At 49.3% G+C, this 27,729-nt stretch overlaps 1 protein-coding gene across 13 annotated transcripts in view; it reads left to right on the top strand.

Moving 5' to 3' along the window:
* ctif (CBP80/20-dependent translation initiation factor) overlaps positions 1 to 27,729 on the top strand; it is a 183,284-nt gene that overhangs the window by 142,517 nt on the left and 13,038 nt on the right. For all 13 annotated transcript variants that reach the window (XR_008752985.1, XR_008752982.1, XR_008752978.1 and 10 more), the window contains one exon: positions 1,790 to 1,945. Coding sequence is in view for 4 of the 13 variants with exons in the window: in XM_055864054.1 (XP_055720029.1) it covers positions 1,790 to 1,945 (156 nt within the window). In the remaining 9 variants the exon portion in view is untranslated. The remainder of the gene's footprint in view (positions 1 to 1,789; positions 1,946 to 27,729) is intronic.

Genomic DNA, 27,729 nt, shown 5'->3' with positions numbered 1-27,729 from the left:
GAAGATATTGAGATTAAACAGTCCAGTTTGAGTGTTTGTTGCAGCTCGTTCCAGTCTCTAGCTACAGCGAACTGAAAAGAGGAGCGACCCAGGGATGTGTGTGCTTTGGGGACCTTTAACAGAATGTGACTGGCAGAACAGGTGTTGTATGTGGAGGATGAGGGCTGCAGTAGATATCTCAGATAGGGGGGAGTGAGGCCTTAGAGGGTTTTATAAATAAGCATCAACCAGTGGGTCTTGCGACGGGTATACTGAGATAACCAGTTTACAGAGGAGTATAGAGTGCAGTGATGTGTCCTAAAAAGAGCATTGGTGGCAAATCTGACGGCCAAATGGTAAAGAACGTCTAGCCGCTCGAGAGTACCCTTACCTGCCGATCTATAAATGATGTCTTCGTAATCTAGCATGGGTAGGATGGTCATCTGAATCAGGGTTAGTTTGGCAGCTGTGGTGAAAGAGGAGCGATTACGATAGAGCAGTGGTTCCCAAACCTTTTATAGTCCCGTACTCCTTCAAACATTCAACATCCATCTGTACACTTTCTAGCACCAGGGTCAGCTCACTCTCAAATGTTGTTTTTTGCCATCATTGTAAGCCTGCCACACACACACTATACAATACATTTATTAAACATAACAATGAGTGTGAGTTTTTGTCACAACCCGGCTCGTGGGAAGTGACAAAGAGCTCTTACAAGACCAGGGCACAAATAACAATATAATAATAATCAATACTTTTGCTCTTTATTTAACCATCTTACATATAGAAAAAAATATCCCAGCATTGTCCCAGCCATATCTGCAGCAGCAGGAAGAATTAAGTCCTCTACAATAGTATGGGGCTTGCCTGTCCTAGCCACACGGTAGCTCACCTAAAAAGACACTTCTAGCCCCTTCTTATTAATGGTATCTGTTGCTTTTATACATGTCTTACAACTCGAAAGTTGTCTTAATTCTCACTAAATAAACTCCCGCGGCTTATTTTCAAATTGGCATGTTTTATTGCTAAATGTCTGCGCAGAGTGAAGGTTTCATTGAGTTGTGAGAAAGTACTTTTTTACATATAACACACTGTACCTGAGGAAAGGCACTACTCCCAATATAAGTGAACCCCAAATCAATGTAAGGGGGCAGTAGCTCTTCGGCTGTATCAGATTCACAACTGTCAGTGTCCATGCTAGCTGGGCTAACAACAACATGTAGAATTGCTGATGCTAGCATTGGCTGTGCTCGTGGAAGCAGGTACCGGTGGGGTACTGCTGGTAGTAGCAGTACTACCAGTACAGCTGGTATGTGTCTCTATGGATGTGGGCCTTACTAAATGGAAATTGTGAAGAATTTTGTAATTTTTTTTAAAGTAAAAAAAGTAAAAATTTTATCTGTAAAAAAATATATATATTTTTGCCGTACCCCGACGGCATTCGCGTACCAGTTTGACAATACCTGCGATAGAGGAAACCAAGTCTAGATTTAACTTTATTCTGCAGCTTTGATATGTGCTGAGAGAAGGACAGTGTACCATCTAGCCATACTCCCAAATACTTGTATGAGGTGACTACCTCAAGTTCTAAACCCTCAGCGGTAGTAATCACACCTGTGGGGAGAGGGGCATTCTTCTTACCAAACCACATGACCTTTGTTTTGGAGGTGGACAGAACAAGGTTAAGGGCAGAGAAAGCTTGTTGGACACTAAGAAAGCTTTGTTGTAGAGAGTTTAACACAAAATCCGGGGAGAACCTGATTTTACATTATGCTAATATGGAATTCACCCCTCTCGCTGTCCTCTGCAGAAGGACTTTTCTCGTCGGGTGGAGCTACAGGCGTCTGACGTGGAGCTTTGGTTGGGATTCATCACCTTCCTGTGTGAGGTTTTTGGAACCATGAGGTCCAGCGCTGGAGAACCCTTTAGGGTGTTGGTCTGTCCTATATACACCTGTCTCCGAGAGGTGAGTCCCCTGTTCTCTACACACCTCCACCTGTCTACCACTACACTAACACACCTCCACCTGTCTACCACTACACTAACACACCTCCACCTGTCTACCACTACACTAACACACCTCCACCTGTCTACCACTACACTAACACACCTCCACCTGTCTACCACTACACTAACACACCTCCACCTGTCTACCACTACACTAACACACCTCCACCTGTCTACCACTACACTAACACACCTCCACCTGTCTACCACTACACTAACACACCTCCACCTGTCTACCACTACACTAACACACCTCCACCTGTCTACCACTACACTAACACACCTCCACCTGTCTACCACTACACTAACACACCTCCACCTGTCTACCACTACACTAACACACCTCCACCTGTCTACCACTACACTAACACACCTCCACCTGTCTACCACTACACTAACACACCTCCACCTGTCTACCACTACACTTACACACCTCCACCTGTCTACCACTACACTAACACACCTCCACCTGTCTACCACTACACTAACACACCTCCACCTGTCTACCACTACACTAACACACCTCCACCTGTCTACCACTACACTAACACACCTCCACCTGTCTACCACCGTCTACTAACGCACCTCCACCTGTCTACCACTACACTAACACACCTCCACCTGTCTACCACTACACTAACACACCTCCACCTGTCTACCACCGTCCACTAACGCACCTCCACCTGTCTACCACTACACTAACACACCTCCACCTGTCTACCACTACACTAACACACCTCCACCTGTCTACCACTACACTAACACACCTCCACCTGTCTACCACTACACTAACGCACCTCCACCTGTCTACCACTACACTAACACACCTCCACCTGTCTACCACTACACTAACACACCTCCACCTGTCTACCACTACACTAACACACCTCCACCTGTCTACCACTACACTAACACACCTCCACCTGTCTACCACTACACTAACACACCTCCACCTGTCTACCACTACACTAACACACCTCCACCTGTCTACCACTACACTAACACACCTCCACCTGTCTACCACTACACTAACACACCTCCACCTGTCTACCACTACACTAACACACCTCCACCTGTCTACCACTACACTAACACACCTCCACCTGTCTACCACTACACTAACACACCTCCACCTGTCTACCACCGTCCACTAACGCACCTCCACCTGTCTACCACTACACTAACGCACCTCCACCTGGAGAACCATTTAGGGTGTTGGTTTGTCCCGTGTACACACACACACACACACACACGGACATTCCACCTCTGCTCAACTATGTAGCCATCTAATCTACATTCTATAATGTTGGATATCTTCTTATATCCACTCTAGCAGTACCACTTATAGCCCGGACATTATTTCTAGTGTGGATATTGGACTCGGTTGTCTCTCTGTGACTGGGTGTGTCACACATGCTATGTGGGTATATCCTCAACCAGTAATTCACTACTATAACAAAGCATCCTTATTCAGAAGGCCCCTCCATCCATCAGTCAATCCCACAGCACAGCATAGTACTCTGGGTAATTGGAAAAAAAACTAAGGGGGGAAGATGATTCCGGTAACACCTGCCTCACCTCCGAGTTCCAATTTCCATCAGCGGAGGAGTTCTGTCACAATGGCTCAGACCGTTTCCATAGGAACCAGAGAGCGCAGACAGACGCGGTAATAAACTGGGGCAGAACACAGACTGGCGAAACAGTGAGTGGAGCATGGAGGGTTTAGATGAATGGTTAGCATGAAATCAATTACCAGAAAAGCCACCAAGACAGTACAGCATTTAGCCTATCATAGCCTGGTCCCAGATCTGTTTTTACTGTATAGCCAACTTCTAGTTGGTGTCATGTCAAACAATGACCGTAGGTGTTGTGAAAGACTGTACAAAACAGATCTGGGTCCGGGCTAGTAATTTACCTCCGTATTCCTACTTCTTGCCAGTGACGATACAGTAACACATCATGGTGGGGGGGGCTAGTTTGAGGAGAAAGAGCTGCTTCTCTGCCTCCCTCCCTCCCTCCCTGCGAGTACTCCCCCTCTCAGTATCTCGGTGATGCAAGATGTGTTTATCTGGTTTCCATGGTGACATCCTATATCCAGCCATCCGTGTAGATACAGTGCATTCTGAAAAAGTATTCAGAAAAAACTATTGAATCTATTTTTAGAATAAGTCTGCAATGTAACAAAATGTGGAAAAGGTCACTGGGTCTGAATGCACTGTACCCACATACATACATACATACATACATACCTACCTACCTACCTACCTACCTACCCACCCACCCACCCACCCACCCACCCACCCACCCACCCACCCACCCCCCCCCCACCCCCCTCTGGTTTCCAGTGAGTAGTCTATCTATTTTGCTGCACTTCAGCAGGAGGATGATTTTTTTTGGAGCGAGTGTCTTATTTTATTTGTAGGAATATTTGGGAGCAGATTTCCTTAACTAAAGTCATTTTAGCTGAATTCTTGGTGATTTTAGTATTTCAAAAAATATAAATATTAAAAGAAATACCAAAAACTAAAGAAATTTCAGATTTAGATTTAAAATAATAAAATAAAAAAATTGGGGGGGCAAATAAAAAACAGTAGCCTCCTGTTGCCGACCTGGAGTCTGTCAGGCTTCTCTCTTCTCTGCAGAGGAGTGACATTACAGCGACTGTCACTCGCACACGCCTGCGAGAGAGTGAGATGAGCAGAGGTGTAGGCTGCACCCACCACTTCTACTGTTCATTCACGGTCACACAACAGGGAGCCTGCCACCCCCGCCTATACACATCCCCCCCCCCCCCCCCACACACACCACTGGCATGTGCCAGCCTGGTACTCCCCATGGAGCAAGACAATCTAACACTTCCACAGACTGTAGGGCTGTTAAACAGTGACAGGGAGGGAGGGAGGCAGGCACACCTCTCACATTCCTATACTCTGTATTATTATCCATTATACTGGGTTACACGGAGGGACACTGGGAGCAGGCTGGAGGACATAGAGGACCTAGAGGACACTGGGATCAGGCTGGAGACACAGAGAACCTAGAGGACACTGGGATCAGGCTGGGGGACACAGAGCACCTAGAGGACACTGGGATCAGGCTGGAGGACACATAGCACCTAGAGGACACTGGGATCAGGCTGGGGGACACAGAGAACCTAGAGGACACTGGGATCAGGCTGGAGGACATAGAGGACCTAGAGGACACTGGGATCAGGCTGGAGGACACTGGGATCAGGCTGGAGGACATAGAGAACCTAGAGGACACTGGGATCAGGCTGGAGGACACTGGGATCAGGCTGGAGGACACAGAGAACCTAGAGGACACTGGGATCAGGCTGGGGGACACAGAGCACCTAGAGGACACTGGGATCAGGCTGGAGGACACATAGCACCTAGAGGACACTGGGATCAGGCTGGGGGACACAGAGAACCTAGAGGACACTGGGATCAGGATGGAGGACACAGATGACCTAGAGGACACTGGGATCAGGCTGGAGGACACAGAGAACCTAGAGGACACTGGGATCAGGCTGGGGGACACAGAGCACCTAGAGGACACTGGGATCAGGCTGGAGGACACATAGCACCTAGAGGACACTGGGATCAGGCTGGGGGACACAGAGAACCTAGAGGACACTGGGATCAGGCTGGAGGACATAGAGGACCTAGAGGACACTGGGATCAGGCTGGAGGACACAGAGGACACTGGGATCAGGCTGGAGGGCACAGAGAACCTAGAGGACACTGTGATCAGGCTGGAGGACACTGGGATCAGGCTGGAGGACACAGAGAACCTAGAGGACACTGGGATCAGGCTGGGGGACACAGAGAACCTAGAGGACACTGGGATCAGGCTGGGGGACACAGAGAACCTAGAGGACACTGGGATCAGGCTGGAGGACACAGAGAACCTAGAGGACACTGGGATCAGGCTGGAGGACACAGAGGACACTGGGATCAGGCTGGAGGGCACAGAGAACCTAGAGGACACTGTGATCAGGCTGGAGGACACTGGGATCAGGCTGGAGGACACAGAGAACCTAGAGGACACTGGGATCAGGCTGGAGGACACAGAGGACCTAGAGGACACTGGGATCAGGCTGGAGGACACTGGGATCAGGCTGGAGGACACAGAGAGCCTAGAGGACACTGGGATCAGGCTGGAGGACACAGAGGACCTAGAGGACACTGGGATCAGGCTGGAGGACACAGAGAACCTAGAGGACACTGGGATCAGGCTGGAGGACACATAGCACCTAGAGGACACTGGGATCAGGCTGGGGGACACAGAGAACCTAGAGGACACTGGGATCAGGCTGGAGGACATAGAGGACCTAGAGGACACTGGGATCAGGCTGGAGGACACAGAGGACACTGGGATCAGGCTGGAGGGCACAGAGAACCTAGAGGACACTGTGATCAGGCTGGAGGACACTGGGATCAGGCTGGAGGACACAGAGAACCTAGAGGACACTGGGATCAGGCTGGGGGACACAGAGAACCTAGAGGACACTGGGATCAGGCTGGGGGACACAGAGAACCTAGAGGACACTGGGATCAGGCTGGAGGACACAGAGAACCTAGAGGACACTGGGATCAGGCTGGAGGACACAGAGGACACTGGGATCAGGCTGGAGGGCACAGAGAACCTAGAGGACACTGTGATCAGGCTGGAGGACACTGGGATCAGGCTGGAGGACACAGAGAACCTAGAGGACACTGGGATCAGGCTGGAGGACACAGAGGACCTAGAGGACACTGGGATCAGGCTGGAGGACACTGGGATCAGGCTGGAGGACACAGAGAGCCTAGAGGACACTGGGATCAGGCTGGAGGACACAGAGGACCTAGAGGACACTGGGATCAGGCTGGAGGACACAGAGAACCTAGAGGACACTGGGATCAGGCTGGAGGACACTGGGATCAGGCTGGAGGACACAGAGAACCTAGAGGACACTGGGATCAGGCTGGAGGACACAGAGGACCTAGAGGACACTGGGATCAGGCTGGAGGACACATAGCACCTAGAGGACACTGGGATCAGGCTGGGGGACACAGAGCACCTAGAGGACACTGGGATCAGGCTGGGGGACACAGAGCACCTAGAGGACACTGGGATCAGGCTGGAGGACACAGAGAACCTAGAGGACACTGGGATCAGGCTGGAGGACACAGAGGACACTGGGAGCAGGCTGGGGGACACAGAGAACCTAGAGGACACTGGGATCAGGCTGGGGGACACAGAGAACATAGAGGACACTGGGATCAGGCTGGAGGACACAGAGAACCTAGAGGACACTGGGATCAGGCTGGAGGACACAGAGGACACTGGGATCAGGCTGGAGGACACAGAGAACCAAGAAGACACTGGGATCAGGTTGGAGGACACTGGGATCAGGCTGGAGGACACAGAGAACCTAGAGGACACTGGGATCAGGCTGGAGGACACAGAGGACCTAGAGGACACTGGGATCAGGCTGGAGGACACAGAGAACCTAGAGGACACTGGGATCAGGCTGGAGGACACAGAGGACCTAGAGGACATTGGGAGCAGGCTGGAGGACACAGATAACCTATACTGTATAGAGGACACTGGGAGCAGGCTGGAGGACACAGATGACCTAGAGGACATTGGGAGCAGGCTGGAGAACACAGATGACCTATACTGTGTAGAGGACACTTGGTGCAGGCTGGAGGACACAGATGACCTATACTGTATAGAGGACACTGGGAGCAGGCTGGAGGACACAGATGACCTATACTGTATAGAGGACACTGGGAGCAGGCTGGAGGACGTAAATGGGACTGGGAGCAGGCTGGAGGACACAGATGACCTATACTGTATAGAGGACACTGGGAGCATGCTGGAGGACACAGATTACCTATACTGTATAGAGGACACTGGGAGCAGGCTGGAGGACGTAAATGGGACTGGGAGCAGGCTGGAGGACACAGATGACCTATACTGTATAGAGGACACAGATGACCTAGAGGACACTGGGATCAGGCTGGAGGACACATATGACCTAGAGGACACTGGGAGCAGGCTAGAGGACACAGATGACCTAGAGGACACTGGGAGCAGGCTGGAGGACACAGATGACCTAGAGGACACTGGGAGCACGCTGGAGAACACAGATGACCTAGAGGACACTAGGATCAGGCTGGAGAACACAGATGACCTATACTGTATAGAGGACACTGGGAGCAGGCTGGAGGGCGTAAATGGGACTGGGAGCAGGCTGGAGGACACAGATGACCTATACTGTATAGAGGACACTGGATTATTTTCACTATTCGCTTAAGAACATGAAATAATTTCCCTTTGTTAAATATTTGTTTTGATATAGTGCTGACAATAAGTATTTTCCCCCTTTCTGATGTTCTCTCTTTTTGCATATATTTGATACTGAATGTTATCAGATCTTCAATAAAACCTAATATTAGATAAAGGGAACCTGAGTTTACAAATAACACACAACATTTATTTATTTATTTATTTATTTAATTAACAAAGTTATGCAACACCACATTCCCCTGTGTGAAAAGTAATTCCCCTCAATTACTGGTTGTGAGACTCCACGCGCTTCCTGTAGTTGTTGATCAGTCTCTCACGTCGCTGTGTCCCTCTCTTCTATGCAGAACTGCTGTAACTCTGACATGTTGTGGGTTTTCAACCATGAACGGCTCATTTTAAATCCTGCCACATCTGTTGGGATTATGTCTGGACTTCATTTGTAGATTTTTTTGCCATTTTCATGTAGACCTGTGTGTGTTTTGGATCATTGTCTTGAGCACCATGCTGCCACTGGTCTGGCTGAGGGCTGTTAGAGCACCATGCTGCCACTGGTCTGGCTGAGGGCTGTTAGAGCACCATGCTGCCACTGGTCTGGCTGAGGGCTGTTAGAGCACCATGCTGCCACTGGTCTGGCTGAGGGCTGTTAGAGCACCATGCTGCCACTGGTCTGGCTGAGGGCTGTTAGAGCACCATGCTGCCACTGGTCTGGCTGAGGGCTGTTAGAGCACCATGCTGCCACTGGTCTGGCTGAGGGCTGTTAGAGCACCATGCTGTCACTGGTCTGGCTGAGGGCTGTTAGAGCAACATGCTGCCACTGGTCTGGCTGAGGGCTGTTAGAGCACCATGCTGTCACTGGTCTGGCTGAGGGCTGTTAGAGCACCATACTGCCACTGGTCTGGCTGAGGGCTGTTAGAGCACCATGCTGCCACTGGTCTGGCTGAGGGCTGTTAGAGCAACATGCTGCCACTGGTCTGGCTGAGGGCTGTTAGAGCACCATGCTGCCACTGGTCTGGCTGAGGGCTGTTAGAGCACCATGCTGCCACTGGTCTGGCTGAGGGCTGTTAGAGCACCATGCTGCCACTGGTCTGGCTGAGGGCTGTTAGAGCACCATGCTGCCACTGGTCTGGCTGAGGGCTGTTAGAGCACCATGCTGCCACTGGTCTGGCTGAGGGCTGTTAGAGCACCATGCTGCCACTGGTCTGGCTGAGGGCTGTTAGAGCACCATGCTGCCACTGGTCTGGCTGAGGGCTGTTAGAGCACCATGCTGTCACTGGTCTGGCTGAGGGCTGTTAGAGCAACATGCTGCCACTGGTCTGGCTGAGGGCTGTTAGAGCACCATGCTGTCACTGGTCTGGCTGAGGGCTGTTAGAGCACCATACTGCCACTGGTCTGGCTGAGGGCTGTTAGAGCACCATGCTGCCACTGGTCTGGCTGAGGGCTGTTAGAGCAACATGCTGCCACTGGTCTGGCTGAGGGCTGTTAGAGCACCATGCTGCCACTGGTCTGGCTGAGGGCTGTTAGAGCACCATGCTGCCACTGGTCTGGCTGAGGGCTGTTAGAGCACCATGCTGCCACTGGTCTGGCTGAGGGCTGTTAGAGCACCATGCTGCCACTGGTCTGGCTGAGGGCTGTTAGAGCACCATGCTGCCACTGGTCTGGCTGAGGGCTGTTAGAGCACCATGCTGCCACTGGTCTGGCTGAGGGCTGTTAGAGCACCATGCTGCCACTGGTCTGGCTGAGGGCTGTTAGAGCACCATGCTGTCACTGGTCTGGCTGAGGGCTGTTAGAGCAACATGCTGCCACTGGTCTGGCTGAGGGCTGTTAGAGCACCATGCTGTCACTGGTCTGGCTGAGGGCTGTTAGAGCACCATACTGCCACTGGTCTGGCTGAGGGCTGTTAGAGCACCATGCTGCCACTGGTCTGGCTGAGGGCTGTTAGAGCAACATGCTGCCACTGGTCTGGCTGAGGGCTGTTAGAGCACCATGCTGCCACTGGTCTGGCTGAGGGCTGTTAGAGCACCATGCTGCCACTGGTCTGGCTGAGGGCTGTTAGAGCACCATGCTGTCACTTGTCTGGCTGAGGGCTGTTAGAGCAACATGCTGTCACTGGTCTGGCTGAGGGCTGTTAGAGCACCATGCTGCCACTTGTCTGGCTGAGAGCTGTTAGAGCAACATGCTGTCACTGGTCTGGCTGAGGGCTGTTAGAGCAACATGCTGTCACTGGTCTGGCTGAGGGCTGTTAGAGCACCATGCTGCCACTGGTCTGGCTGAGGGCTGTTAGAGCACCATGCTGTCACTGGTCTGGCTGAGGGCTGTTAGAGCAACATGCTGCCACTGGTCTGGCTGAGGGCTGTTAGACCACCATGCTGCCACTGGTCTGGCTGAGGTCTGTTAGAGCACCATGCTGTCACTGGTCTGGCTGAGGGCTGTTAGAGCAACATGCTCCCACTGGTCTGGCTGAGGGCTGTTAGAGCAACATGCTGTCACTGGTCTGGCTGAGGGCTGTTAGAGCACCATGCTGTCACTTGTCTGGCTGAGGGCTGTTAGAGCACCATGCTGTCACTTGTCTGGCTGAGGGCTGTTAGAGCAACATGCTGTCACTGGTCTGGCTGAGGGCTGTTAGAGCAACATGCTGTCACTGGTCTGGCTGAGGGCTGTTAGAGCAACATGCTGTCACTGGTCTGGCTGATGGCTGTTAGAGCAACATGCTGTCACTGGTCTGGCTGAGGGCTGTTAGAGCACCAGGCTGCCACTGGTCTGGCTGAGGGCTGTTAGAGCACCATGCTGTCACTGGTCTGGCTGAGGGCTGTTAGAGCACCATGCTGCCACTGGTCTGGCTGAGGGCTGTTAGAGCACCATGCTGTCACTGGTCTGGCTGAGGGCTGTTAGAGCACCATGCTGCCACTGGTCTGGCTGAGGGCTGTTAGAGCACCATGCTGCCACTGGTCTGGCTGAGGGCTGTTAGAGCACCATGCTGCCACTGGTCTGGCTGAGGGCTGTTAGAGCACCCTGCTGCCACTGGTCTGGCTGATGGCCGTTAGAGCACCATGCTGCCACTGGTCTGGCTGAGGGCCGTTAGAGCACCCTGCTGCCACTGGTCTGGCTGAGGGCTGTTAGAGCACCCTGCTGCCACTGGTCTGGCTGAGGGCTGTTAGAGCAACATGCTGCCACTGGTCTGGCTGAGGGCTGTTAGAGCAACATGCTCCCACTGGTCTGGCTGAGGGCTGTTAGAGCAACATGCTCCCACTGGTCTGGCTGAGGGCTGTTAGAGCAACATGCTCCCACTGGTCTGGCTGAGGGCTGTTAGAGCACCATGCTGTCACTGGTCTGGCTGAGGGCTGTTAGAACAACATGCTGTCACTGGTCTGGCTGAGGGCTGTTAGAGCAACATGCTGTCACTGGTCTGGCTGAGGGCTGTTAGAGCAACATGCTGTCACTGGTCTGGCTGAGGGCTGTTAGAGCAACATGCTGTCACTGTTCTGGCTGAGGGCTGTTAGAGCAACATGCTGTCACTGGTCTGGCTGAGGGCTGTTAGAGCACCATGCTGCCACTGGTCTGGCTGAGGGCTGTTAGAGCAACATGCTGTCACTGGTCTGGCTGAGGGCTGTTAGAGCAACATGCTGCCACTGGTCTGGCTGAGGGCTGTTAGAGCAACATGCTGTCACTCGTCTGGCTGAGGGCTGTTAGAGCAACATGCTGTCACTGGTCTGGCTGAGGGCTGTTAGAGCAACATGCTGTCACTGGTCTGGCTGAGGGCTGTTAGAGCACCATGCTGTCACTGGTCTGGCTGAGGGCTGTTAGAGCACCATGCTGCCACTGGTCTGGCTGAGGGCTGTTAGACCACCATGCTGCCACTGGTCTGGCTGAGGGCTGTTAGAGCAACATGCTCCCACTGGTCTGGCTGAGGGCTGTTAGAGCACCATGCTGCCACTGGTCTGGCTGAGGGCTGTTAGAGCACCATGCTGCCACTGGTCTGGCTGAGGGCTGTTAGAGCAACATGCTGTCACTGGTCTGGCTGAGGGCTGTTAGAGCAACATGCTGTCACTGGTCTGGCTGAGGGCTGTTAGAGCAACACTCCAGGTTGCAGTAGACACTGGTCTGGCAGACGTCAGTCAGATTACATATTACACTCGCTCAAATGCAGGCCTGGTGTGATGTAGCCTATATATTCTTGGCTGTCTATGGACTGGTAGAGCAGGTTTAGGTGTGTTGAGTGTGTTTCTGGAGGTACTAAAAAAACATGACAGGTGTATAGGTAGATACTATACGGTATCTACTGTATATCTTATGTATTTAAATCCAGGTAAGAATGATGAGGTGTGAATGGATGGTCTTCGAAGAGGACTTTAGTTGGAACTGTCTCACCAACCACAATTATAAAAGTTAAGAAAATGCTAAGCCTTGTTTGATTGAATGATGTGAAAGAATCAATGATATGTGTTTGTGGTATTGCTACGTATAACATTTTACATTTACATTTAAGTCATTTAGCAGACGCTCTTATCCAGAGCGACTTACAAATTGGAAAGTTCATACATATTCATTCATCACTAGGAAAAGCCTCCCAATGAGAATAAAGGTCATAGGCCGGGAAGTGGCAATGCCATAATGGATGATGTCGGAATTCACACAGGATTCCGGAGCGGAATGTTTGTGGACGTCTGGGAGTTTTCAGTGTTCCTGGGAAAGGAGGTGGGACTGGGGGAGCGGGATGGTGGGGTGGTTGAGGAATTGTGCCACTTATGCAGGTTGGCTGTGGTGTCAGTAACGTTAGAGCTTGGCAACCGTCCGTGTAGTACATCTCCAGGGATGTCATTATGTGGGATGTCTCAGCTTACATCCCCAGTCCCCGCTGCTCACTGCTGCACATTCTAGGAATGACAAGCCTTCAGTAATTACTGCAGTTCACCAGGAATCCTTCCTAGAATTCATCTCACACATGAACATAGTGAGCACATGCCCTCCAGCAGCTGAAGTCTGCTGTCTGATAGACCAACTGGGAAACTGGTACGGCAGTAAACTCTTGTAGTGCAGTTGCTCGGTTACTTTTGAGTCTAAAAGTAATAGATATTTTGATTGTGGTCGACTCTGGGGTGTTTTCCCACAACATTCTAAGAAACCTGTTGACACAATGCTTCATTTAGTAACTTGCTAAAGTGAATCAACCCATAAATATACAAGGTGGAACTATTCCTGCTTCATGGTCACTTATTCTTAACTACTAGACCAGGTATATTCAACATTGGGTCTGTGTGGAGGTACTGCAGGCGGTCAGCGTGTGTGTGTGTGTATATACAGCACCAGTTAAAAGTTTGGACACCTACTCATTCAAGGATTTGTCTTTATTTTACTATTTTCTACATTGTAGATTAATAGTGAAGACATCAAAATAGTGTTAAACAAATCAAAACATATTTTAGTTTCTTCAAAGTAGCCACCCTTTGCCTTGATGTCAGCTTTGCACACTCTTGGCATTATCTCAACCAGTTTCACCTGGAATGCTTTTCCAACAGTCTTGAAGGAGTTGGCGGCTTTTCCTTCACTCTGCGGTCCAACTCTTCCCATACCATCTCAATTAGGTTGAGGTCAGGTGATTGTGGAGGCCAGGTCATCTGATGCAGCACTCCATCACTCTCCTTCTTGGTCAAAGAGCCCTTACACAGCCTGGAGGTGTGTTGGGTCATTGTCCTGTTGAAAAACAAATGATAGTCCCACTAAGTGCAAACCAGATGGGATGGCGTATCGGTGCAGAATGCTGTGGTAGCCATGCTAGTTAAGTGTGCTTTGAATTCTAAATAAATCACTGACAGTATCACACCTCCTCCTCCATGCTTCACGGTGGGAACCACACATGCGGAGATCATCCGTTCACCAACTCTGCGTCTCACGAAGACACGGCGGTTGGAAGCAAAAATCTCCAATTTGGACCCATCAGACCAAAGGGCAGATTTCCACCGGTCTAATGTCCATTACTCATGTTTCTTGGCCCAAGCAAGTCTCTTCTTCTTATTGGTGTCCTTTAGTAGTGGTTTCTTTGCAGCAAAAAAAAATATTATTTGGGAATTAACAGAAGTAGGCAGTAAATAAAGTCAGTTTTCTGCTGTGCATGACTGCATCCTGCATCATCCTGTCATCCTGCAGCACTCAATTCTGGGTGAAGTTAATGTACGGTCCAATAATGACTATGCATCCAAAGAGATTGGGCCATCCTAGAAATGTTTTAGTGAAATATTATAAAATTTAGCAGACACTTTTATCCAAAGCGATTTACAGTCGTGTAAGTCGCTCTGGATAAGAGCGTCTGCTAAATGACTTAAATGTAAATGTAAATGTGTGAATACATTTTTACGTATGGGTGGTCCCAGGATTCAAACCCAATATCCTGGCCTTGCAATGCTCTCCCAAGATGGATGACAAGGTAATACATTCTTTGTGAAGCCTCAATTTAACATGACTTATAAGGCCTTTATTAAGCGATGCTTATAAACCTGTGCTTTATAACAGGTGGCATGTCACATTTGACATTGGTTGTCACACAGTTATGCCACATTGAGTCCTTTATAAAGCATGACATATGGTTATAGATTTGTAAAGCATTTATGTAGTGTTTATAAAGCATGACATATGGTTATAGATTTGTAAAGCATTTATGTAGTGTTTATGAAGCCTTTATAAGCTGCGGGACCCAAACGGTCATGGACTTCTAGTCCTACAACACGTATATAAATGGCCAATGGAAGAACTCTTGTTCAAATTGCACCGTTTATGATATTTTGATCCCAAATGTATTAATTTAACACCACCACCTCGACATTGTATACCTTTTGACTGTGCGGCCATTGCTATTTTACCCCCTGTATGAAACAAAAAATGATTTGAAAGTCAAAGCTCTGTGCTGGGGCCAGGCTGCCAGGCTGCTTTGGAGGGTTTCCTGGGTAGGCCTACATATCAAATGGCACCCTATTCTCTATATAGTGGACTGCTTTAGACTCACAGCCAGCCTGACCCAGACTGTCCAGGCCTTCCCTGGACTCTTTGATCATCCCTGTCTTTCTGGTAGGCCCCTCCCCTTCACAAAGAGCTGCCTGTCTCAGTGCCCGTTCTGAGACAACACACACACTGTACTTTTGCTTGTATTTCCTCTCGTGGATGAGGCTCCAGTCTGCTTGTATTTCCTCTCGTGGGTGAGGCTCCAGTCTGCTTGTATTTCCTCCCGTGGGTGAGGCTCCAGTCTGCTTGTATTTCCTCTCGTGGGTGAGGCTCCAGTCTGCTTGTATTTCCTCTCGTGGATGAGGCTCCAGTCTGCTTGTATTTCCTCTCGTGGGTGAGGCTCCAGTCTGCTTGTATTTCCTCCCGTGGGTGAGGCTCCAGTCTGCTTGTATTTCCTCTCGTGGGTGAGGCTCCAGTCTGCTTGTATTTCCTCTCGTGGGTGAGGCTCCAGTCTGCCGGTATTTCCTCCCGTGGGTGAGGCTCCAGTCTGCTTGTATTTCCTCTCGTGGGTGAGGCTCCAGTCTGCTTGTATTTCCTCTCGTGGGTGAGGCTCCAGACTGCTTGTATTTCCTCTCGTGGGTGAGGCTCCAGTCTGCTTGTATTTCCTCTCGTGGGTGAGGCTCCAGTCTGCTTGTATTTCCTCTCGTGGGTGAGGCTCCAGTCTGCCGGTATTTCCTCCCGTGGGTGAGGCTCCAGTCTGCTTGTATTTCCTCCCGTGGGTGAGGCTCCAGTCTGCTTGTATTTCCTCTCGTGGGTGAGGCTCCAGTCTGCTTGTATTTCCTCTCGTGGGTGAGGCTCCAGACTGCTTGTATTTCCTCTCGTGGGTGAGGCTCCAGTCTGCTTGTATTTCCTCTCGTGGGTGAGGCTCCAGTCTGCTTGTATTTCCTCTCATGGGTGAGGCTCCAGTCTGCTTGTATTTCCTCTCGTGGGTGAGGCTCCAGTCTGCCGGTATTTCCTCCCGTGGGTGAGGCTCCAGTCTGCTTGTATTTCCTCTCGTGGGTGAGGCTCCAGTCTGCTTGTATTTCCTCTCGTGGGTGAGGCTCCAGACTGCTTGTATTTCCTCTCGTGGGTGAGGCTCCAGTCTGCTTGTATTTCCTCTCGTGGGTGAGGCTCCAGACTGCTTGTATTTCCTCTCGTGGGTGAGGCTCCAGACTGCTTGTATTTCCTCTCGTGGGTGAGGCTCCAGACTGCTTGTATTTCCTCTCGTGGGTGAGGCTCCAGACTGCTTGTATTTCCTCTCGTGGGTGAGGCTCCAGTCTGCTGGTATTTCCTCTCATGGGTGAGGCTCCAGTCTGCTTGTATTTCCTCTCGTGGGTGAGGCTCCAGACTGCTTGTATTTCCTCTCGTGGGTGAGGCTCCAGACTGCTTGTATTTCCTCTCGTGGGTGAGGCTCCAGTCTGCTTGTATTTCCTCTCGTGGGTGAGGCTCCAGACTGCTTGTATTTCCTCTCGTGGGTGAGGCTCCAGACTGCTTGTATTTCCTCTCGTGGGTGAGGCTCCAGACTGCTTGTATTTCCTCTCGTGGGTGAGGCTCCAGTCTGCTTGTATTTCCTCTCATGGGTGAGGCTCCAGTCTGCTTGTATTTCCTCTCGTGGGTGAGGCTCCAGACTGCTTGTATTTCCTCTCGTGGGTGAGGCTCCAGTCTGCTTGTATTTCCTCTCATGGGTGAGGCTCCAGTCTGCTTGTATTTCCTCTCGTGGGTGAGGCTCCAGTCTGCTTGTATTTCCTCTCGTGGGTGAGGCTCCAGTCTGCTTGTATTTCCTCTCGTGGGTGAGGCTCCAGTCTGCTTGTATTTCCTCTCGTGGGTGAGGCTCCAGTCTGCTGGTATTTCCTCTCGTGGGTGAGGCTCCAGTCTGCTGGTCTTCATTAGATACCCCCCAGACAGAGCAGAGGTATGTTCATTTCTGAGCAGAATTGTGTTTATGATGCACCAAACGGAAGACAATGGACTGAAACAGGGAGGGATTACCTGAACTTGTCCAATAACAATCGTGAATTTATATTTTCCATTGCAGAACCTTGTTCTGTGGTGTGTCCTAATCAATACACCGTAGTGGAGGTCAGATGTCCAACATACACTGACTGGGGAACAAGCTAATTGTTGTGATGCACAGGTAAACCACTCTGCTGTTATTTAATTAGGCAGGTCAGTGAGGTAACACATTCTTATTTTACAATGACGGCCTACCCCGGCCAAACCCGGATGACGCCCGGCCAATTGTGCACTGCCCTATGGGACTCCCGATCAAGGCCGGTTGTGATACAGCCCGGGATCGAACCAGAGTCTCTAGTGACGCCTCTAGCACTGAGATGCAGTGCCTTAGACCGCTGCGCCACTCGGGGGGGCAACTTTGTTCTTTGTTAAAGGGGGGTGGAAGGAGAGGGAGTTGGTTCATGGTGAAGGATATACAGCTGGTTTGAGTTGGTTCATGTTGAAGGATATACAGCTGGTTTGAGTTGGTTCATGGTGAAGGATATACAGCTGGTTTGAGTTGGTTCATGGTGAAGGATATACAGCTGGTTTGAGTTGGTTCATGGTGAAGGATATACAGCTGGTTTGAGTTGGTTCATGGTGAAGGATATACAGCTGGTTTGAGTTGGTTCACGGTGAAGGATATACAGCTGGTTTGAGTTGGTTCATGGTGAAGGATATACAGCTGGTTTGTGTTGGTTCACGGTGAAGGATATACAGCTGGTTTGAGTTGGTTCATGGTGAAGGATATACAGCTGGTTTGAGTTGGTTCATGGTGAAGGATATACAGCTGGTTTGAGTTGGTTCATGGTGAAGGATATACAGCTGGTTTGAGTTGGTTCATGTTGAAGGATATACAGCTGGTTTGAGTTGGTTCATGGTGAAGGATATACAGCTGGTTTGAGTTGGTTCATGGTGAAGGATATACAGCTGGTTTGAGTTGGTTCATGGTGAAGGATATACAGCTGGTTTGAGTTGGTTCATGGTGAAGGATATACAGCTGGTTTGAGTTGGTTCATGGTGAAGGATATACAGCTGGTTTGAGTTGGTTCATGGTGAAGGATATACAGCTGGTTTAGTTTGTATGTGGAAGAAGAGAGATTTGTAAATATGATTTGTTAGACTTGGGTTGGACTTGGTTTAGGCAACCGGTAGTCAAGGTAATTATTTTTGGTTCTACACAGAGAGAGTAATGTTTGCGTTGGTTCACAATGCCTCATTCTGCTGTGTAAGTGGTCACCTATTGTAATGTCCTTTATTGTGACAGAACCATTTTTTTCTAAGCTTGGACTTTTGTACTACCGTAAGCAAAATCCTTGGCTTGTGTGTATCATTATTCAGGCTAAATAAGACACACACACACACACACACACACACACACACACACACACACACACACACACATGTACACACTTATTCAGGCTAAGACCCAATGTACACACACCTACTTCCCACCACACACACACCCCTACCTCCCACCACACACACTTTTGCTCACTCATAATGACAGCCATCAGGTGCCATTGATGAAAACAGCCTCTAACCTACCGCAGTGTACTGCACCGTACCGTAGCATAGTGTGTTTACTGAACAGCACCGTACCGTAGCATAGTGTGTTTACTGAACTGCACCGTACCGTAGCATAGTGTGTTTACTGAACAGCACCGTACTGCACCGTACCGTAGCATAGTGTGTTTACTGAACTGCACCGTACCGTAGCATAGTGTGTTTACTGAACTGCACCGTAACGTAGCATAGTGTGTTTACTGAACAGCACCGTACTGCACCGTACCGTAGCATAGTGTGTTTACTGAACTGCACCGTAACGTAGCATAGTGTGTTTACTGAACAGCACCGTACTGCACCGTACCGTAGCATAGTGTGTTTACTGAACAGCACCGTACTGCACCGTACCGTAGCATAGTGTGTTTACTGAACTGCACCGTAACGTAGCATAGTGTGTTTACTGAACAGCACCGTACTGCACCGTACCGTAGCATAGTGTGTTTACTGAACTGCACCGTAACGTAGCATAGTGTGTTTACTGAACTGCACCGTAACGTAGCATAGTGTGTTTACTGAACAGCACCGTACTGCACCGTACCGTAGCATAGTGTGTTTACTGAACTGCACCGTAACGTAGCATAGTGTGTTTACTGAACAGCACCGTACTGCACCGTACCGTAGCATAGTGTGTTTACTGAACAGCACCTTACTGCACCGTAACGTAGCATAGTGTGTTTACTGAACAGCACCGTACTGCACCGTACCGTAGCATAGTGTGTTTACTGAACTGCACCGTACCGTAGCATAGTGTGTTTACTGAACAGCACCGTACTGCACCGTAACGTAGCATAGTGTGTTTACTGAACTGCACCGTACCGTAGCATAGTGTGTTTACTGAACAGCACCGTAACGTAGCATAGTGTGTTTACTGAACAGCACCGTACTGCACCGTACCGTAGCATAGTGTGTTTACTGAACAGCACCGTAACGTAGCATAGTGTGTTTACTGAACAGCACCGTACTGCACCGTACCGTAGCATAGTGTGTTTACTGAACAGCACCGTACTGCACCGTACCGTAGCATAGTGTGTTTACTGAACAGCACCGTAACGTAGCATAGTGTGTTTACTGAACTGCACCGTACTGCACCGTACCGTAGCATAGTGTGTTTACTGAACAGCACCGTACTGCACCGTACCGTAGCATAGTGTGTTTACTGAACAGCACCGTAACGTAGCATAGTGTGTTTACTGAACAGCACCGTACTGCACCGTACCGTAGCATAGTGTGTTTACTGAACAGCACCGTACTGCACCGTACCATAGCATAGTGTGTTTACTGAACAGCACCGTACCGTAGCATAGTGTGTTTACTGAACTGCACCGTACTGCACCGTACCGTAGCATAGTGTGTTTACTGAACAGCACCGTACTGCACCGTACCGTAGCATAGTGTGTTTACTGAACAGCACCGTAACGTAGCATAGTGTGTTTACTGAACAGCACCGTACTGCACCGTACCGTAGGATAGTGTGTTTACTGAACAGCACCGTACTGCACCGTACCGTAGCATAGTGTGTTTACTGAACAGCACCGTACTGTAGCATAGTGTGTTTACTGAACAGCACCGTACTGCACCGTACCGTAGCATAGTGTGTTTACTGAACAGCACCGTACCGTAGCATAGTGTGTTTACTGAACAGCACCGTACTGCACCGTACCGTAGCATAGTGTGTTTACTGAACAGCACCGTACCGTAGCATAGTGTGTTTACTGAACAGCACCGTACTGCACCGTACCGTACTCTATCCTGTCTGATGCTCCTCTCTCTATCCTGTCTGATGCTCCTCTCGCTATCCTGTCTGATGCTCCCCTCGCTATCCTGTCTGATTCTCCTCTTGCTATCCTGTCTGATGCTCCCCTCGCTATCCTGTCTGATTCTCCTCTTGCTATCCTGTCTGATGCTCCCCTCGCTATCCTGTCTGATTCTCCTCTTGCTATCCTGTCTGATGCTCCTCTCTCTATCCTGTCTGATGCTCCTCTCTCTATCCTGTCTGATGCTCCTCTTTCTATCCTGTCTGATGCTCCCCTCGCTATCCTGTCTGATTCTCCTCTTGCTATCCTGTCTGATGCTCCCCTCGCTATCCTGTCTGATGCTCCCCTCGCTATCCTGTCTGATTCTCCTCTTGCTATCCTGTCTGATGCTCCCCTCTCTATCCTGTCTGATGCTCCTCTCGCTATCCTGTCTGATTCTCCCCTCTCTATCCTGTCTGATGCTCCTCTCGCTATCCTGTCTGATTCTCCCCTCGCTATCCTGTCTGATGCTCCTCTCGCTATCCTGTCTGATGCTCCTCTCGCTATCCTGTCTGATGCTCCTCTCGCTATCCTGTCTGATGCTCCCCTCGCTATCCTGTCTGATGCTCCCCTCTCTATCCTGTCTGATGCTCCTCTCTCTATCCTGTCTTGATGCTCCTCTCTCTATCCTGTCTTGATGCTCCTCTCGCTATCCTGTCTGATGCTCCCCTCTCTATCCTGGCTGATGCTCCTCTTTCTATCCTGTCTGATGCTCCTCTCTCTATCCTGTCTGATGCTCCCCTCTCTATCCTGTCTGATGCTCCCCTCTCTATCCTGTCTGATGCTCCTCTCGCTATCCTGTCTGATGCTCCTCTCGCTATCCTGTCTGATGCTCCCCTCTCTATCCTGTCTGATGCTCCTCTCGCTATCATGTCTGATGCTCCTCTCGCTATCATGTCTGATGCTCCTCTCGCTATCCTGTCTGATGCTCCCCTCGCTATCTTGTCTGATGCTCCCCTCGCTATCTTGTCTGATGCTCCCCTCGCTATCCTGTCTGATGCTCCTCTCGCTATCCTGTCTGATGCTCCTCTCGCTATCCTGTCTGATGCTCCTCTCTCTATCCTGTCTGATGCTCCTCTCGCTATCCTGTCTGATGCTCCTCTTTCTATCCTGTCTGATGCTCCTCTCTCTATCCTGTCTGATGCTCCTCTCTCTATCCTGTCTGATGCTCCTCTCTCTATCCTGTCTGATGCTCCTCTCTCTCACCCTCCCAGATAAACTGCAGGAGCTAAGCTCAGGGAGGGTGGGCTTAGCGGTGGCTTGGCGCTGTGCTGCAGCGTGGCACATTATGGAGTGATGAGGCCCAGACCATCTGTTAGCAGGCAGCCAAGTAATTCCCTCAGGGCCAAGCTAGGAGATGCAACCTGCGTCTGAAAGTAATGACCCATGGGCCCTGGCCAAAAGTAGTGTACTTTGTAGGAAGATAGGGTCTAAAGTAGTGCACTTTGTAGGAAAATAGGGTCTAAAGTAGTGCACTTTGTAGAAAAATAGGGTCTAATGTAGTGGACTTTCTAGGAAAATAGGGTCTAAAGTAGTGGACTTTGTAGGAAAATAGGGTCTAAAGTAGTGGACTTTGTAGGAAAATAGGGTCTAAAGTAGTGCACTTTGTTGGAAAATAGGGTCTAAAATAGTGCACTTTGTAGGAAAATAGGGTCTAAAGTAGTGCACTTTGTAGGAAAATAGGGTACCATTTCAGAAACAGACACAACTTTCACCTCCCCGCCCAGCCCCATTGGTGCAACCTCGGAGGACGTGCCAAGGTTAGTGCCAGGCGACCTACCGCCCTTCCAGGCATCTCTACCGCTGGGGCTTAATGTGTGTTTGTTATAGTACATAGTTACACCAAGCTAGTCTCTCCTGCCGACTTGAGTTTCACAAGGCCCAGTAGCTAGTGCAAGGCTTTGAGTGTGCCTAGGCACGGGTGTAATTACATGTTATTACACTAGTATTTGTGAAATATGACAAATATAAGCACCCACAAAAAAACCTACAACATTATGATGTGTTTTCTAGTACAACATAGTTCCTCACCCTCTGTTTCCCCCACCTCAGCCCAACCCCCTCATCCTTGGTGCTTTCCTGACCAATCACCACGCTTCTTCTACTTCTTCTGCACGGCTCATGAATGATGTTCCCTTCCCGTGTGGAATCTTTTTGTCTGAACCGGCACTGTTTAAGTTAGGAAGGCAATTATCTCTGGACCCTGCGGCCCCATCTCCCCGGCTCCCACCCACACAAATCCCTCAGAGGTGAAAGGTCAATGTCTCTGTGAGAGCTGGCCTTGGATTGGTTCAGCAGCTTAGGCATAATGCACCAACCACTTCACTCTTAATGGTCTTTAGTGTTTGGAAATGGTCTCTGGATGCGTGCCAAATGGCATCCTATTCCCTTCGTAGTGAATTACTTTTAACCAGAACCCTTTGGGCCCTGGTCAAAAGTAGTGCACTTATAGGGAATGTGGTGCCATTTGGAACACAAACTTTTTCAGGGTGGAATTTGTGTACTTAACTTCTTCAGCACTACGTACCACGTACCGTTATTTTCCTGCTATGGCTCGTAGCTCATGAGAAGTGCATGTCTGTGGTGTGTATTTTTTTTACTTTTTGGCAGCACAGTCGTCAATTTCCTTTTGTTCTCTGATAGTAAGAACAGTCTGCTCCTCTCTGCTCTGCTCCTCTCTGCTCTGCTCCTCTTGTCTCTGCTCTGCTCCTCTCTACTCTACTCTGCTCCTCTCTGCTCTGCTCCTCTCTGCTCTGCTCCTCGTCTCTGCTCTGCTCTGCTCCTCTCTACTCTGCTCCTCTCTGCTCTGCTCCTCTCTACTCTGCTCCTCTCTGCTCTGCTCCTCTCTACTCTGCTCCTCTCTGCTCTGCTCTGCTCCGCTCCTCTCTACTCTGCTCCTCTCTGCTCTGCTCCTCTCTGCTCTGCTCCTCTCTGCTCTGCTCCTCTCTGCTCTGCTCCTCTCTACTCTGCTCCTCTCTGCTCTGACCTGCTCCTCTTGTCTCTGCTCCATATGATATACAGGGCATTCGGAAAGTATTCACGCCACTTGACTTTTTCCACATTTTGTTACGTTACAGCCTTATTCTGAAATGGATTAAATAAATAAACAATCCTTATAAATCTACACACAATACCCCATAATGGCAAAGTGAAAACAGGTTTTTATATTTTTGGGGAACTGAAATGGCAGTTGACATAAGTATTCAGACCCGTTGCTGTGAGACTGGAACTTGAGCTCCTGTGCATTGTTTCCATTGATCATCCTTAAGATGTTTTCAACTTGGAGTCCACCCACTTGGAGTCCACCTGTGGTCAATTCAATTGATTGGACATGATTTGGAAAGACACATAACTGTCTATATGTGGTGCCACAGTCGACAGTGCATGTCAGAGCAAAAACCAGGCAGTAGCGAGGCTATACACAGTAGCAAGGCTATATACAGTAGCGAGGCTATATACAGTAGAGGGGCTATATACAGTAGAGAGGCTATATACAGTAGAGAGGCTATTTACAGTAGCGAGGCTATATGCAGTAGCGAGGCTATACGCAGTAGCGAGGCTATATACAGTAGCGAGGCTATATACAGTAGAGAGGCTATATACAGTAGCGAGGCTATATACAGTAGCGAGGCTATATACAGTAGAGAGGCTATATACAGTAGAGAGGCTATATAGAGTAGAGAGGCTATATACAGTAGAGAGGCTATATAGAGTAGCGAGGCTATAAAAGTAGAGGCTATATACAGTAGAGAGGCTATATACAGTAGAGAGGCTATATACAGTAGCGAGGCTATATACAGTAGCGAGGCTATATACAGTAGCGAGGCTATATACAGTAGAGAGGCTATATGCAGTAGAGAGGCTAAATGCAGTAGAGAGGCTATATACAGTAGAGAGGCTATATACAGTAGAGAGGCTATATACAGTAGAGGCTATATACAGTAGCGAGGCTATATACAGTAGAGGCTATATACAGTAGCGAGGCTATATACAGTAGCGAGGCTATATATACAGGCACCGGTTAGTCGAGCTGATTGAGGTAGTATGTACATGTAGATATGGTTAAGGTGACTATGCATATATGATAAACAGAGAGTAGCAGCAGCGTAAAAGAGGGGTTGGGGGGGCACACAATGCAAATAGTCCGGGTAGCCATTTTATTACCTGTTCAGGAGTCTTATGGCTTGGAGGTAAAAACTGTTGAGAAGCCTTTTCGTCCTAGACTTGGCACTCCAGTATCGCTTGCCATGCGGTAGTAGAGAGAACAGTCTATGACTGGGGTGGCTGGGGTCTTTGACAATGTTTAGGGCCTTCCTCTGACACCGCCTGGTGTAGAGGTCCTGGATGGCAGGAAGCTTAGCCCCAGTGATGTACTGGGCCGTACACACTACCCTCTGTAGTGCCTTGCGGTCGGAGGCCGAGCAATTGCCGTACCAGGCAGTGATGTAACCAGTCAGGATGCTCTCGATGTTGCAGCTGTAGAACCTTTTGAGGATCGCAGGACCCATGCCAAATCTTTATAGTTTCCTGAGGGGGAATAGGCTTTGTTGTGCCCTCTTCACGACTGTCTTGGTGTGTTTGGACCATTCTAGTTTGTTGGCGATGTGGACACCAAGGAACTTGAAGCTCTCAACCTGCTCCACTACAACCCTGTCGATGAGAATGGGGGCGTGCTCAGTCCTCCTTTTCCTGTAGTCCACAATCATCTCCTTAGTCTTGGTTACGTTGAGGGATAGGTTGTTATACTGGCACCACCCGGCCAGGTCTCTGACCTCCTCCCTATAGGCTGTTGTTAGTGATCAGGCCTACCACTGTGTCGTCTGCAAACTTAATGATGGTGTTGGAGTCGTGTCTGGCCACGCAGTCGTGGGTGAACAGGGAGTACAGGAAGGGACTGAGCACGTACCCCTGAGGGGCTCCTGTGTTGAGGATCAGCGTGGCAGATGTGTTGCTACCTACCCTCGCCACCTGTGGGTGGCCCGTCAGGAAGTCCAGGATCCAGTTGCAGAGGGAGGTGTTTAGTCCCAGGATCCTTAGCTTAGTGATGAGCTTTGAGGGTACTCTGGTGTTGAACGCTGAGCTGTGGTCAATGAATAGCATTCTCACGTAGGTGTTCCTTTTGTCCAGGTGGGAAAGGGCAGTGTGGAGTGCAATAGAGATTGCATCATCTGTGGATCTGTTGGGGGGGTATGAAAATTGGAGTGGGTCTAGGGTTCCTGGGATACTGGTGTTGATGTGAGCCATTACCAGCCTTTCAAAGCACTTCATGGCTACGGACATGAGTGCTACGGGTCTGTAGTCATTTAGGCAGGTTGCCTTCGTGTTCTTGGGCACAGTGGTGGTGGTCTGCTTGAAACATATTGGTATTACAGACTCAACCGGGGACATGTTGAAAATGTCAGTGAAGACACCTGCTAGTTCATCAGCACATGCCCGGAGCACACATCTTGGTAATCCATCTGGCCCCGCAGCCTTGTGAATGTTGACCTGTTTAAACGTCTTACTCACGTCAGCTACGGAGAGCGTGATCACACAGTCATCCGGAACAGCTGATGCTCTCATGCATGCCTCAGTGTTGCTTGCCTCGAAGCGAGCGTAGAAGTGATTTAACTCGTCTGGTAGGCTCGTGTCACTAGGCAGCTTGCGGCTGTGCTTCCCTTTGTAGTCTGTAATAGCTTGCAAGCCCTGTCACATAAGATGAACGTCAGAGCCGGTGTAGTACGATTCAATCTTAGCCCTGTATTGACTCTTTTCCTGTTTGATGGTTTGTCGGAGGGCGTAGCAGGGTTTCTTATAAGCTTCCTGGTTAGAGTTCCGTGCAGCCCACTTTGAGTTTGCCAAAAGGTACCTAAAGGACTCTGACCATGAGAAACAAGATTCTCTGTTCTATTGAAACCCAGATTGAACTCTTTTCCCTGAATGCCAAGCGTCACGTCTGGAGGAAACCTGGCAGCATCCCTACGGTGAAACATAGTGGTGGCAGCATCATGCTGTGAGGATGTTTTTCAGCGGGAGGGACTGGGAGACTAGTCAGGATCGAGGGAAAGATGAACGGAGCAAAGTACAGAGAGATCCTTGATGAAAACCTGCTCAGGAACTCAGACTGGGGCGAAGGTTCATCCTCCAACAGGACAATGACCCTAAGCACACAGCCAAGACAACACAGGAGTGGCTTCGGGACAAGTCTCTGAATGTCCTTGAGTGACCCAGCCAGAGCCCGAACTTGAACCCGATCTAACATCTCTGGAGAGACCTGAAAATAGCTGTGCAGCAACACTCCCCATCCAACCTGACGGAGCTTGAGAGGATCTGCGGAGAATAATTAGAGAAACTCCACAAATACAGGTGTGCCAAGCGTGTAGCGTCATACCCAAGAAGACTCGAGGAAGACCATATACTGTACCGTATACTATACCGTATACAGGGGTATTTGGAAATAGCCGCGGGATGGTTTTTTAATACCATTGAGACTATCTCATGTTTTTTAATAATTAAAAAATGTGTAACTATTTTTTTTTTATTAGATACCTGCAGTCAACTAGTGCAATGCATTATGAGATAAAGCAGATTGTGTTCTTATTTCACCTGTCACATTATTTTACATTATGAAGCTTACTTAGTTCCCCAGCACAGTTGAGCCGGTCACGTGTTTGTTTGTTAATAGCAGGAGAAAGGAGAAAGTGTGTATTGACAGGGGTTGCATTTTATTATGGACGTCAAGTGTTTTTCTGCTTCAATAGAGTGATCAGGGACGTGCAACTCTAGTTTTCCTGCACAGAAAATACATTAGTGCAACACATTTGACATAAAATAGCTTCATTTTCATCAGAAGACGTTTAGGCTGGCAGCCACATAAATAAATGAGCGTACAATGAAAAAGCAAGGATTTGTTTTTGTTGGAAAAACGACATGTCCATCATATTTCTAATGTTAATGGTCACATACACATGGTTAGCAGATGTTAATGGTCACATACACATGGTTAGCAGATGTTAATGGTCACATACACATGGTTAGCAGATGTTAATGGTCAAATACACATGGTTAGCAGATGTTAATGGTCACATACACATGGTTAGCAGATGTAAATGGTCACATACACATGGTTAGCAGATGTTAATGGTCA

This window comes from Salvelinus fontinalis, chromosome 2 (genome assembly GCF_029448725.1).
Source record: "Salvelinus fontinalis isolate EN_2023a chromosome 2, ASM2944872v1, whole genome shotgun sequence".
NCBI lineage: Eukaryota > Metazoa > Chordata > Actinopteri > Salmoniformes > Salmonidae > Salvelinus > Salvelinus fontinalis.
Note: the sequence above shows the minus strand (reverse complement) of the source record. Positions and strands in the feature narration are given on the sequence as shown.